The 14,622-nt window shown below is 45.7% G+C and overlaps 1 protein-coding gene across 2 annotated transcripts in view; it reads right to left on the minus strand.

Annotated features, from left to right (window-relative positions):
* Positions 1–8,909: 8,909 nt before the first annotated feature.
* TSPAN32 (tetraspanin 32) overlaps positions 8,910–14,622 on the minus strand; it is a 37,996-nt gene continuing 32,283 nt past the window's right edge. For both annotated transcript variants that reach the window (XM_009102197.4, XM_050975680.1), the window contains 2 exons: positions 13,353–13,436; positions 8,910–11,220 (listed from right to left, as the gene is read on the minus strand). In XM_009102197.4, the coding sequence (XP_009100445.1) occupies positions 11,125–11,220; positions 13,353–13,436 (180 nt within the window). In that variant the 3' untranslated portion in view covers positions 8,910–11,124. The remainder of the gene's footprint in view (positions 11,221–13,352; positions 13,437–14,622) is intronic.

Below are 14,622 nucleotides of genomic sequence, written 5' to 3' on the forward strand. Positions count from 1 at the left end.
CCAGTTTCTGTTTTTTCCTAAATCCTCTTTTCCTTTTTGCTTTCCCCTCCTTTTCTATTATCCGCTTTTTTTATTTTTCTTTTTTCTTCGTCTCTTGAATTTTCTCTTCCTTCCTTTCCCACTTATTCCTCTCCTCTCCCTCTCCCTCTCCCTCTCCTCCCCATCCCCTTACCTTTTTTCATCATCACTAACTTTTTTCCCATCTCTTCCCCCCATTTTTCTTTTTTCCCCATTTTTATATGTGCTCTTGTTTATTTCTTTGTTTTTCCCTTCTTCTTGCCCTCCAGGGGAAGCTCACAACAAAATTTCCTACACATAGATAGGAGCCGCAGGGGCAGGTGTTGGGGGGGCTGTAGGAACCTCCCAAACCTGACCACCATCCCTTAAAAGTCGCTGCCACCTCCTAAATATCACCAGGCAGCCTGGGGTGCAGGGAGAAACCTCTGTGAATAGGTTGGAGGAGGTTTTGTATTTCTGTACAGGAAAGCTTGAGGGTGCATTCATGAGGGGATTTCCCTCTACCCCTTAAAAGAAAAGAGCAAAGGTCTTTTGCATTAAAACTATCAGTTTGAAATTCAGAGAAGCGTTTCCTGATTTCCTCTTCTTATTTGATCTCTAAATCTGCTCTGATGAACAGGTTTTGTTTAAGCTTGTGGCTTTGGTACTGCAAGCAATTGCATCAAGTTCAGCAGAATCACTCAGGATGTTTTTCTTTGGTCACTGGGTAACAAGAGCATCTGGGGGCTTCAGGGCTGCTCACCAAAGAGAGTCCCCTGTTTTTTCTTCTTTCTTTATTTCTTTTTTTCCTTTTCCTTCCTCACTTTTCCCATTTCTTTTTTTTCCCCCATTTTCCCCCAAGAAAAGTATATTAAAAAAAAAAAAAAGTGTCCCACATATTAACAGGCTTGGGGATTTTAGTTAACCCCCTCCCCTCTCAAAGCTACCAGTAGAAGCAGGATGAAATTTCCCAAGCTTTCAGCTGAGACCCACTTTGGCCCACTCGTTCATCCTTAGAAATATAAATTGCTCTCACACTGTGTTATGCTTCCAGGAAGCTCATTCACTTCTCCAGGAGCAGGGTGGTAAGTCACACAACCAGAGCACAGGAGGATGCCTGGAAAAGGCATCACTGAGCAGCTCCAGCCAAGGTCAGCACCTCACCAAGCTAAATATGAACCTGTCACCCAAGCACAGTGCCATGTGGGGAAACCTGCCCTCTTCCTGCCTGGGCACTTCCCTCCACTGAAGGATGTAAGGGAGCAGCATCTGAGCCAAGTATTTGCACACTCTGATAAGAGTCTTCCCAGCCATGCATCCCATGGTCAGAAATGAGCTGTTAGCTATCAAACATTTCCTACACATGTATGCAGAAATCAAGTCAGCTTCTTCCAAAATCATCCCATTGCCCTCAGGGCTTGGGTCCAGGGCTTTGTCACGTTCATCAAAACTTTCTGTGTCCCTCAGTCACAGCCCATGGCCTACATGGCAGCAGGGACCAGGAATGAATAGAAGCTGGCTCCATTCCCTAATTACTTATGCTGAGTATGTCCCTGATTGTGGGCTTGCCATGGATTCATAACCCCTTTGTCTCTAAGCCACATTCACTCATCCAGACTTACCAACAAAGCTGGAGGTTCACCAGGCTATTTATGCGTGTAACTGCTGTCCTGAATTATCAGCATGATCCATCTGGTCATGGCAATAGCTGTAATCCTGTGTGGCTCCTGCTCATCAGTCCAAATGATAACAGCAGGATCCCAGAGCTGCTCACTTGCTCCAGCACAGTGTCCCACAGTGATGTCTTCTTTTCTGCACCTCCGTCCTTTACAGCTATAAATAGTAACACACCCCCACCCCCCCCAAAAGAGAAGAGAAAAGAAGAGGAAAAAAAAGAAGAGAAAGAAAAGAAAAGAAAAGAAAAGAAAAGAAAAGAAAAGAAAAGAAAAGAAAAGAAAAGAAAAGAAAAGAAAAGAAAAGAAAGAACCGAAAAGAAAAGAAAAGCAAAAGAAAAGAAAAGAAAGAAAAGCAAAGAACAGACCCCAAAGAACAGAATAGCAAAGAACAGAAAAGAAAAGAAAAGAAAAAGAAGTCGAAAACAGGAGACTGTTTGAACCAAGAATCTTCTCATGCACTTAGGCAGCTGCTCCCAGAAAAACTCTCAGAGATGCTGCTTGGAGAGTCTTTGAGTGGGACAGGAAGGAACCAGCAGAAGTAAGGCCTTCAGCAGCAGCAGCCCTACCACCTATGAGGGAAAATGACTTTCAAATCAACTTTTGTGCACTGGAGAGCAATGCAATCACTGCCACAAGACTGGCATTGCAACTGCTTCCAGGGAGCTTAGGATTGCTTTTTTTTGTGTGTGTTTTTTTATCCCCCCCACTGTGGCTTTTCTTTTCTTGCTTTCTACCCTTTTTTCCTCCTAAGTTGGGGAGTGAAGGAAAATGGAAAACAAGAAATAAACTTTTTTGTATTCTCCAAAAATTGTATTAGGCAACAATTTGGTTTGAAGCCAACAGAGTTCTGTTTCTGGAAGCTTCCTTAGGGTGCTGTTGGAGCACATTTTGCTCAGGGACAGCTGTGGCAGGGGCACAGTCCCACCATCTCCTACAACAAGAAGCTCCCAGTTACACCCTAAAGCCTACTGAGTTTAAACTGGCCATGCCAAGAGTCTTCTCCAAAAGTTGGAAGTGGAAAAGTAATTCAAGCTTTGTCTTTTCTTGTTTTTATTTTAAGCAGCTCAGCTGGGTATATTTGAAAACTTTGGCCTTTAGGTACCGAAGAAAAATACCATCACCATAGCAGTGACAAGATAACAGACACTGTTTTGCAGGACTATGTGTGATTTCAGGTGTTGTACACTCATTTCTCATGTTTCATACTCATTTCTCAAACCTCATTACTTGCTGCATACTCTATAAAGTACCACAACTACCTTTCCAAGGCTCTCAGTGGCTTTACCAGCTCTTTATAAATAAGTAAAGCTAATTTGCAAAAATTCAGTTCGTGTCTGGGTGTCACATGCCAGTATTGAGTGTGAGTGCTATGAATAGAGCTGATGACTTCCCTCTTCAGGAGGAAAAGCTGGTTCAAGTGCTCAGGGCTTGAAGTCGTTCACAGAGCAGCCAGCTGCAGGCAGGGCTGTGAGGAAGCTACCTACCTCCCCCCAAGCCTTTCATCCCTGAAAGGAAAAAAAAAAACCAGAACAAAAAACCACCAACCTCTAAAAATGTTTTTTCAAAAAATCCGCCAAATGCCAAATTAAAAAAATAAACCCATCCCCAAGGGGCTGTTTGAATGTGCTTCTGCAATTGGGTTTGCAGGCAGAGTGAAGCAGCTGAGAGGGGAGGCACTTGCAGTGTTTTATTCTGTCTGTTTGGCTTGGTTGTTGGGGTTTTTTGTGAACCTGTTTATAAAAGCCAGTCACATGCCTGTGGGTTTTGGCACCTCGGGGTGTGACTCACCAGGGTCTGTTAGAGCAGACGCTGCCTCCCAGTCCCAGTTTAGCAGAACATCCCTCACCAGCAGGACTCAGCAAACACAACCCCTGGGGCTTTCTGCCTGATTATCCCACAGAGGTGCCCACCTGCCTTCCAGCAGCTTCCCCTTAAAATCCCTTTTGTTTTATAAAAAGTGGGGGAGGGGGATGAGGGGAGAGGACAGACACCCTGCTCTTCCACGGACCTGAAGAGCTGGCAACCAGGACATGAACTGATGACCATCAAGGCAGGCTCTAAACACCTACTGAGGGTCTCCAGGAGATCCAGGAGAGGAGAGGGGAATCCCTTATCCACAGGATGGCTGCTGATGTCATACTCTGGCTGCATGCTTTAGGCTTGCATGGCAATCCCTCTGCCCTCCTTAGCCAGCTCAAAACTGATGGATAAACCATGGGAATAAAATGCACATCATTTTGCTAGTGAGGTCCTAGTTAGCTTTTAACCACCACTTCTTATTTTTATTGCAAAATACTGCAGAAATAGCCTGAGTTTTCAATTTACCTCTGATGGTAAAAAACCAACCAAACAAATAAACAAAAACAAAAAACCAGCAGCATTACCAAAGATCTTTAAATAGGACATTTTGGAGATGCATGATAAGAAACTCAGGAATTTGTTCTGTGGGAGGTTAACAGTCCCAGAGCACTCAGGGGTAACTTCCTTGCCAGCCAACACCCCACAATGCTGTGTTTCAAGGAAGAGACTTGAGCAGAGGCAAACTGCAGTGTATGCACTGGCCTCTGGAGCTCCATCACCTCAGAAGAGACCTATCTACACCCCTGGGGAGCCAGCCAACACCTTTATTTTGAATAGAGAAAAAACAATATGAGGAATCTAATCCCCAAGTCTAAGGGGACATTTTCAGAATACCTTTTCTGTGCCCCAGCAGGAGAGGATGGTGCCTGCTTATCCAAAAACTCCCATGCCCATCTCTATAAGCTGAGTCGAAGCTCTGTGACAGTGCAGGGGGTTGCACTTGCCTTGCAGCCTCAGGGGAGAGGGATGCAGCAAGCAGAGACCTGTAGCTGAGCCTGAACTTTCTGTTTCTAATAAACTCAACAAATGGTTCCCATCTGCCTGACCTGTCTCTCTGCCATCTTTAAATATTTATGTCAATGTATCTATGGTGATAGGTCAGGTTATATAAGTGGTGGGGGAAGGACAGCATCACCTCCTGCTGCAGCTCCAGCCGAGGGAGTGAAAACCCAGGCAGGCTTCCTATCCAAGCAGAAGCTCTCTCTTCTTAGCTCATGAGCCCAGAAAGTGAACATTCATTTTTCTCAGAGCATCAGAGAAGACTGAGTCACAGCTGGGCTGAGCTGTGCTTTGGGAGGTGCCAGAGCCCAGCCCTTCAATGCAGAAAGCTCTTATTGTATAATCAATGTATAATTCATTAGTAGGTGAATAAAGACTGGAATAGTTTATTGCTGATGTAACAGGGCTAAAAAGAAACCACGTCCGTGAGCAAGCTGCTGCACACAGGGGTTAAACAATAGCACTCAGTGATGCTGAGGGGAGTTGGGGGATTCTGTTTTGGGACAATATAAACAACCCAGCTAGCTGATTGCCAGTGACTCCAGGGTGAGCAACACAGGGATATGCATCTTCCTCCAAGAAATGCTGGGAAGGACCTTTCTTCTTTGCTTGCTGGAGTCTAAGGGAACAGCAACTGGAAGACAGCAGGGATTTAGCAGTTATTGGGCACCTCCAGGCTTGTCTGAACATATTTCTCCCAATATGTGCCACTTCCTTACAAGCTGAACATCTACCACATATATCCCTTCCAGATACAGAGGTGGATTTTTCCCCTTGACCTTCCTGGCAGGGGTAGATATGCAGGTTGCCTCCAGGTATAAATCTGTTTGAGGGACCCCCAAATGCCAGGTGATGAAGGTAGCAGTAGCTTTGTGCTGGTGGTGAGAGGGATGGCATGGTGGGGAGTGAAGTGGGTACACCAGAAGGTCTGCAGTCACTTATGGGTTTGATAGCTCTGGACAAAAGCTGCAAAATACACACAAAGCCAGTGTTTTTCCAAAACAGCCTCCAAGATTTCTCCCTCTTTCCCCCCAGGTTCTTCCCTCTGTACCACACATTGTTATATCTCTCAGTGGACAGGTTTGATTCTTGCTGCCAGTTGCTCCTTCTCCCAGAAGAAGAACTACACAGTTCAGAAATAGATCACTTTTCTCCCCAGCTGCATTTTACCAACAGAGAGAGCTGCAATGACACTTCATGTGAAAGTTGCAGGATGTGTGTGATCTAACTGTGTATTCACAGCAGCTTCTGACCTCAACTACTTTCAGCTGTGCTGGCCAAGATCTGTGTGGGGCATCTTCCACCTCTGGCTGAATTTCTAGAGGAGAATTATAGCCAGCTGCTTTTCCAAACACATTACTTCTGCACCTGGTTAGAAAAACATGTGTCTATCAACTGTTACTTCCAAAAATATTTTGTGTGTCTGCAGCTTATAAACACAGCTTTACCTTGGCAGGAGTTGGCTTGCTTACACTCCAGCACTGCAAGGGTCCACCCAGATTCGCCAGCTTCTAAGGCTTTGCAAGGACTTGCTCAGCAGTGTCTTCTCTAGGAGCATGCTGCAGGCATCAATCCATGCTGCATAGTGAAGGGGCTGCTGCATGAGGAAGTTGTATTTCAAGGATAGTAGGAACTCTCAAACACATGGTCAAAAGGGCAGGAAATAGCAAACTGGTTTGGAGTCAAGACAGCACACCACAAGGTTGAAAGATTCTCACTCTCCTCACCACCAAATCTCCATTGAGAGTTACTGTATAATTTAACCAGTGCTCTCCACAAGTGCTCTAAGCATCATCTAAGCATCATCCACTGCCAGCAGAGTGAGTGGAAAAGCTGGAAAAGCTCCTCTGGCTCATAAGCAAGCTGTGGTCAGTCCAGCCACGAGCATATGGTAGAGACCCATGTAGGGTCTCTATGGAATTTAATGCCCCTTTTAATGCCCCTGTTGGCAGAGCAGTGCCTGAGCAGTGCAAGGGCAGTGAAAGGTGGAGAGCAGCACAAAAGGTGCTTGCTGCTCCTTTGGGCTGATGCTGCCCGGCCCCACAGGCTTATAGGCAGCCCCAAAGGTGGCCACACAGGCCACAGCAACTTGGCCTTATGCTGGTCCCTCTTCCTGTTCCTCAGGTAGAGCTGGGAGCTTGTCTAAAGTAAAAGGAAAAAAGTAACTCATGAGCAGAAGCTAATGCATGCTCAGAGAGAGGCAGATTGCAAGTGCCCAGATGATCTTAGTGGAAATAACTGATAGTTGCTGCAACTTAATTGACGAGTAGCTGGAGCCAATTCACAATTAAATATTTAACTTTGCAGCTTTGGTCTTAAAATTCCAGTTTTTTTTTCTCCCACATATGCCTACATAAATAGGATTTCTTTCCTAGCAGAGTGTAAGTGTTGACATGCTTATAACAAACAGCTTCCTTTAGAGCAAGCCCCAGGAAGGCTCACTGCTCTGCAGGTGTTTCCTTGTCTGGCTGCTGGCTTGCATCCCCAGTGCTCAGCTCCATGCTCTTCTCCCAACAAAATCTCTTTCTCACTCTTCTCAACACTGTGTAATCTTGGCATCACTTATCAGCAAGTTCCTGGGGTTTTGCCCTGGTCACACTAGAGCTGTAATCTGCCCCCAGCCAGCAGAAAAATAGGGACTAGTAAGTGCAAAAACGTTCATTGTAGGACAGGGATTTTTTTGTTGGCAGAGGTGTAAAAACACTGTTTAACACTCACCCACCCCACAGGTTCCATCCAGCCATCCCTCGGTGCTGCCACTTCTACAACTGTGAACAAAATGTTAACACTGCACATTTCTGTAACGGGCTTCTAAAAATCAAGGAGCTGAAGGTATCTGCTTTTCTGCTTCTGAAAATCACAGTGGGATGCCATCACATCCCTGCTGCTACACACAACACAAACTCTGGGAGAAGAGCATGTCCAACTGGACGTGGCTCTGTCAGCTCCTTGTTGAAGGTGCTGCTCCTTGCAGGGGAGCTCCAGCAGCCAGCGAAATGGGAATAAAGCTCATGAGAAGGCCAGTGGCTGGACACACTCTTCTCCCAGACTTGAGTTGTGTGTAGCAGCAGGGGCTCCTGCCACCCTGTGATGACATCCCTCTGCAATTTGCAGGAGCAGAAAAAGCAGATACCTTCATCATATATGGTACTCCTGTCCACAACTATGCCTTTACATTAAAAACTGACCAGGGAAGATGTGGGAACTCAGCGCATCACCTCGGATGCTCTGAGTCCCAGGGAGACTCCTTGGGGGGCTCAGAAGTCCTGGAATGTAGCCAAAGGCACCTGGTGGCTTGATTTTGACCCTTCAAGGGTCGTGCTATCAAAGCATGAGGGTATGGAAGTTTCAGAGGTTTGAATGGTGTAGGGCAGGTGTTTTTATAGAATAGAATATAGGTTTTAAGATTTTGGTACAGGGGGGTCTAATGGAGGCAAGATGGAGGATTCAGGCCCGACCTCGTGGCTTTTCTCCTTCTTCTTGTCATCCATCTTCTCTGTGATGTGTGCATTTTAGATTGGTTCATACTAAAGGTGCACTGTTTAATAAAGGTGATGGGTATTGGAGAAAAATTGTAAATATCACATACGCAATTATCAGTATAAGAATGTGCGACCGCCCTAAAGGGGCAGAGAGTGCTTGTGGCTGCCTTGCTGGTCAGATCTCGGCTGGGCAGAACAAAAACCTTAGAGATAAGCTTTAATAAACAACCTGAAGACTGAACTATAGAGGAGTCCAGACTCGTCTGTTCATCGCGGGCTGCCTGCGAACCGTCCCACGCGAACCACCCTACGCATGTCCGACAGAGACACACAGCCGATCGGACAGGAAGATGGAGCACCTAAAGCTTCAGCAGTCCTGGTGGTGATGCTTTAACAGAGATTTTTTGTACCCGTTGATGAGGCTTGAGCAGGTAACGCACACTGATGACATTGACTCCTCCAATTTGTCCATGATGTTTTTTGATATGGTAGAATTATCAGCAGTTAACTAGCCAATGCAGAGCAGTGTGCAAGACCTGACTACCTAAGCCTTAAAAAAGTGAAACTGTAGACATTTCTTCCATATAAATACTCTGGTCATTACAGCTTAAACATGTCCTTAAGCATTTTTCCTGCCTCTGCTTGCATTACTCCCTGAGAGGTGCCAGCCTGGCCCATCAGCTGGCTAAGGTTGATGAGCTGCTCCTTTTCCTCCAAAGGACCAAGGCCATCCTCTCCCTCCAACACACTGCTGGGACTGGAAACACAAGCTGCCTGGGGAGTATCTCTTCCCAGCACTGAAAGAATTACTGAGTCCCCCCATGGTGTAAACCCCCAAGCAATGCAGGCAGCTTCATGCATGGCACAAAAAAGAGGAGGAATGATGGCCTTTTGCAAGAAATTCATCTTTATTGAAGCAACCATGAGTCACATGAGCTGCCAGCTGGCCTGAGGAATAACAGTAGCAGTAGCCTGACAGTAGCAGCTGGAGCTCACAAGGGAGATTGTCTCTGTCCAGAGATCAATATACGTGATGATACATATACATGTGTAAGTGAATACTTCCCCACTAGAAAGTGCATAAACTGGGAAGTTCATATCATACCCAGTTCCCTGCCAGACTGAGGTGTGTTGGTGACTGCCAGAAGGTAGCTTGATTATACACTGGGGCAGTTTGAACTTCATCCTGCTTCCAGTGAAGTCAACAGTGAAGCTCTGCTGGCTCCCAGGGCATGGAGTGAGAAGTGCCATCCCTCCCCCAGGCCTCCACAACACAACTCTTTCCAATGCAAGGCATTTGCAGCCCAGGTTAAAATGCCAGCCAGGTGCTGTAGGCCATACTGCTGTTCTGGTACATGCAGCAGCCCCGGGCAGAGGGCCAGGACTTGTCCTGAACATCAGCATAGGGTTGTCCATATTTATCTCAGTAAACAATTGCTACTTACAATTTTTCATGCCTAAAACCCACTATGTACAAGAGAAGTGAAAGCTGTTGTTGGTTCAACAGACATTTCACACAGCTGTATAATTTACAGCAGGTGCTACATATATTGCAATGATGGGTTTCAGCTCAAAAGTGGCTCTGTCTCCTCAACATGAGGGCAAAGCATACTAGGGAGCTGTTGTTTCAGCTAGACTGACAGCCTTTTACAAATTCTGTTTATTATTGATAAAGTGATGTAAAAAGGACGTGGACTTGGACATTGTATTGTTTGACCTGGCTGGAGATCAGTCCTGGTCTCTTAATAGATTTAAACTTCTGTTTGTGTGGGTAATATCAAAGTCCTTTCAGCACATGAGCACAGTGGGTTAGCAAAGCCTGATAAACATAGAGCTGGGCCCGGAAGTTACAGAATCACAGAATCACACAATCAGCCAGGCTGGACAAGACCTTGGAGATCACCAAGTTCAACCTATGGCCTAACACCACCTTATCAACTAAACCATGCCACTGAGTGCCACGTCCAGTCTTTTTTTAAACATTTCCAGGATGGTGACTCCACCACCTCCCTGGGCAGCCATTCCAATGCCCAATCCCTTCTTCTGTGAAGAATTTTTCTCTAATGTCTAGCCTAAGCTTCCCCTGGCACAGCTTAAGACTGTGTCCTCTCATCCTGTCACTGGTTGCCTGGGAGAAGAGACCAACCCCACCTGGCTACACCCTCCTTTCAGGAAGTTGGAGAGAGTAATAAGGTCCCCCCAAGACTCCTTTTTTCCAGGCTAAAGAACCCCAGCTCCCTCAGCCACTCTTTGCAGGCCTTGTGTTCTAGACCCCTCACCAGCCTTCTGGCCCGTCTCTGAATGTGTTTGAGTATGTCAACATCTTTCCTAAATTAAGGGGCCCAGAATTAGACACAGGTGTGGCTTAACAAGCCCCTGTGAAATCAATGTGGCATCAAGATTGAGGAGGCTGAAAAATCCTAAGAAATTAAAAATCCTAAGAATTAAAAAAAAAGGTTGTATTGCATTAGCAAGGAGGAATAACAGACATATGTCCTTCTGTTGGTCAGTTGTTTCAAAGCTCATTCACTACTTTCTGACTTTTTGTCCTGATCTCTACCAAAAGCTCTATAAATTTGGCAACATTTGAAAACGGGAAAACTACCTGACAGTCATTGGATGCCTATGTAGCATGATCAGAAACATGCCCAAAGTTAATCATTGCAAGTGTCCAGGCTGGGAGAGCACATTTTCCATCAGTGGTGACATACTTCCTGTCATTTGTTTACTGATAGTGCAACATTGATCCTGGGCTGCCATCCAAAGCCATCTTCCTAGAAACACGGCATCTTTGGGGGTCACAGGGAGCTGCTCAGATGACAGCACAAGAGAAGTTTGGTTTAATGCTGTGATTTTTGCTGGGCTTTTCTCTCCATTTGGTTGAAAAGAACTCTTTGTGTCCTTCTTGTGGAGCCACAGCCCATATGTCTCCCATCGAGGGAATCTGCATCTCTGAGCCCAGTAGTAGTGCAGGAAAGGGAAATGTGTGACACATATCCCACCACCTGACCCCATGCAATACCTTCCCAGGGCATTTTGTTGGTGACTTCAGACATCTTCCTGTGCCAAGAGCTGGCTCTGCCTGGTAGGGATGCCCAGGCATCAGCTTTCTACCTCTCTCGCAGGATGTATTTGCCTTTCCGGTACAGGTTGCTGCTGAAGTGGATGGAGAACCAGAGGAATGAAGTTAGGAACATCCCATAAACCTAAAAGGAAATAAATAAGATAGGAATACAATTAAGTGTGTAACTGATTATGATGCTCCATGTGTGCAAATAAGCAATCATAAATATTGCCTGTTGTCACATTTTGCTGAGAAGTGCTGGTTTTCAGTGAAGTGCTGAACACTATTTCTGACATAAAAGTTTAAAAAAAAAAGGCAACACATGGTTAAAACATCTGATGGGAGTTAGCATAGCACAGCTCAAACCTGGCCCCAAGAAATAAGATGAAACCAGGAAATTCAGATTTAATTCCTGCCACAGAACATTGCTCTATGCAAACAAACATACCTCTCTCATAATAGTAGTCTTTTGTAAAGATACCATAGGGAGAAAAAACCATAACATCCATGTCTTGTTTGAAGAAAAAACCCCAACAAAACAAACAGACAAACACCTAAACTAACCCCAAACAGTTATAAATGCAGAGGACAGTGTACTTCCTCTCTATTGTGATACTCTGCCTGGTGTATCATCAGGATTAACACAAGCAACATATCCAAGGTAAGGCTGCTGTGGGAAGGATAATGAGGGCTGTAACAATGGGCTCTTTCTTCAAGTATGCCCTAATGTGCTAATGCCTTTGCTTGCAGCTTGATCTAGGGATGTGTGTGCATTGTTGGCCGAGGGACAGTGACATCAGAGCAGCTACAGCTCTCTTTACATGCTTCCCTTGCATCCTGCCACCACAATAGAGAACTGCACGGTGAGATTTCCTCTAGCACAGGCTTCAAAGACAGCTGCCTTATCTGGCTACAGCATCAAGCTGTGAAAAGAGTGTATCTGTTATAAAAGCGCTCCTGCTTTTATCTGAATATAGCTGCAGTGAAATTCTCCCTATACTTGAGAAAAATTGGAAAGTGGCACCAAATATTCACACATGACTTTATATTTAACAGCTTCATAGCAATGCCTGATGGTTTTCCTAATTCACTGCTATAAAATAGAAATAGTTTGTTCCTCTGGGTTTTATTTAGATGGAGAAGAATCTTCTAATCCATAAATATGCTAAGGTGGACACAAGGTATAAAACAATCTCCAAATACACTTTCAATCAAGAAAGGTCATCCCAGCTGAGGAGCAGCATGGAGATATCACATCATGGTGATATCATGCCTTCATGATTGAGAAAAGAGTCTCCTGGCACATGCTATTTTCTGGTGTGCATCACCACATGTTCACAGTCCTTGTGGACAGGTAATTACAGTGATACACCTCTGCCAAGCAGTGGGTAGGGAAATAAGAAGACTGGTTTTAATTAGTGGTCTGCTCCAGCTCCAAAGAGACCATCCCCATGCAGCCCCTGAGTCCCCTCACCACTGAAAGACATGCTTCTCTTGCAGCATTTAATCTTCTCTTTTGTTCTCCCACAAATTAACTGCAGAGCCTTTCTACATGAGCCATCATCTGAAGATGATTTCACCGCTCTGCATGTTACTCCTTCAAAGACAGAACTTGGGAGCCCAGACAACACACTCTTCCCCTTTCCTTTGCAGCCTGCTTTTTATCAGGCTGTGAGTTACCCACACATTGCCTGAGATGCTCTTCATCAGATTCATATAGTGGTCATTAATAAGATGAGACCTTCCCCTTCTGCATACCTCTCCAGCTCTACTGCTAGTGCTCAGTAGCTTTCAAGACCTTCCAGCTCTGGATGCACAAGCAACTTCCCAGCTTGATCTAGAAGGCAGCAAGTTTGCTAAAATATGAAGGCTTTAGTGTATCTCCTTTTCTACCACTGCTGCTGAACCTACATAATCCACAAGCCCCCAGCGAGGCGACACAGCCTCTCACTCACAGGACAAGTCACACAGGCAAGCCTGAATGGATGAAATGCAACTGCTGCTGCATCCTGCTCCCCACTCCCAGATGCCATGCCTTGTTAGGGCACACAGACTGTGCAGCGAGCCTCCTTCTGCAGGAAAACCCCTCGATCCATCAGCCTGTCCAGATTCCTGATCCTTTCCCAATTTCCACGGTGGAGTCCACCACTGCTTGTTTCTCTGCTGCCAGCATCCAAAATCACCCATAATTCTAGCTTCTGGGGGCTAATTTAAGATACCTTTTCCTCACTGGATCCTGCCTTTCAGGGCCAAAATGTGAAAGGACACTGTTACCGTTAAGCCAATGGTGATGCCCAGGAGTGAGAAGACAAAGTCCATGTGCTTCTTCAGAAAGTCCTGGATCTCTCGCAGGCAGTCCTGGGAAGAGAGAAACAAATACCCCTTGCAGCACAGCAGCAGCTTGGTGGGGGGCTTTATCCCCACAGCAGCACTTCCACAGCCTCAGAGCAAAAAGGAGACAAGAAAGGGGTGCAGCATTGCACAACTGGGCAGTTCTCCCTTCTGCTGCTGCTGCAGCTTGGGAAGACAAACTCTGTGGTACCTTTTCTGTTACTACAACACACCTACAATTTTATTGGTGTGATGCATTTTGGACCGTGGAGGATGTGTGCTTAAGTGTGGTAAAGCAAAAGCTTTTTTCTTTTCACCCACTGAAAAATGGAAAGAAGGAAATGGAAAGATAGAAAAGCAGAGCACACTGTGATGCCAAATGCATTCCCCAAGGTTACTAATGAACAGCTTGATTTTGCGAGGGGCTGCAAGCATTAATATACATTAGCCTTAGGCATAGCAATGGCCCCACAGAAACCCCCGAGGTGTTTGCCAAGACAGCCATTTCAGAAATGCAAGAACATGCCCTTGATGAAGGGATTTGCAGAACGAGTAAAGAGCGTTCAAAGCCAGGAGCGAATGTAGTGTGGCCACCAAACTCTGCGGTTTCCTGTGTCACACAAAGCACATCCTCCCACTCACTTCTCCGGCTCCCAAGCGAGGGAAACAGACCACTAAGTGGGAGGAATGAATTGCCCATACGGTGCACAGCTTTGTTCTGCTCTCCCTTCCTGCTTTTTGAGCCGAGTTCCACCCTGCCCTGGGATGTGACATTCCTGGAGGCTGTGCTCTGAAACGCTGCCCCTGCGGGCTGAAGTGCGCCTGTGCATCACGTGTGCTGCTAGCATTTGACATCTTCACCTGACAACGTGTTTGTACCGCTGCAGCGGTGTGGTTTTGTTTTTCCTAGAATCACCATATATTGATGCTGGTGGCTTTAGCCACTCTGGCAGAAGAAACATCATCGTGCAATAGATATGCTGAGAGAGCTGTAGCTTCAGTGCACAACGGTCTAATACTTGTGGCTTCTTCAGCAGCCTCATTGAGAAACCTGAAGGAGCCAGAATGAAGCGTACTTGAGGAAGGTACTGTTGGGCATCATCACCCTGCTTCATGACCTTCTCATTTTAATACCTATTTAATGCCCTGGAGAAAAGAGGAATTACATCAAATTCCACATTTGCTGTTAACTGGAACACATTTTAAGTGTCAC

Source organism: Serinus canaria, chromosome 5 (genome assembly GCF_022539315.1).
Source record: "Serinus canaria isolate serCan28SL12 chromosome 5, serCan2020, whole genome shotgun sequence".
NCBI classification, from domain to species: Eukaryota; Metazoa; Chordata; class Aves; order Passeriformes; family Fringillidae; genus Serinus; species Serinus canaria.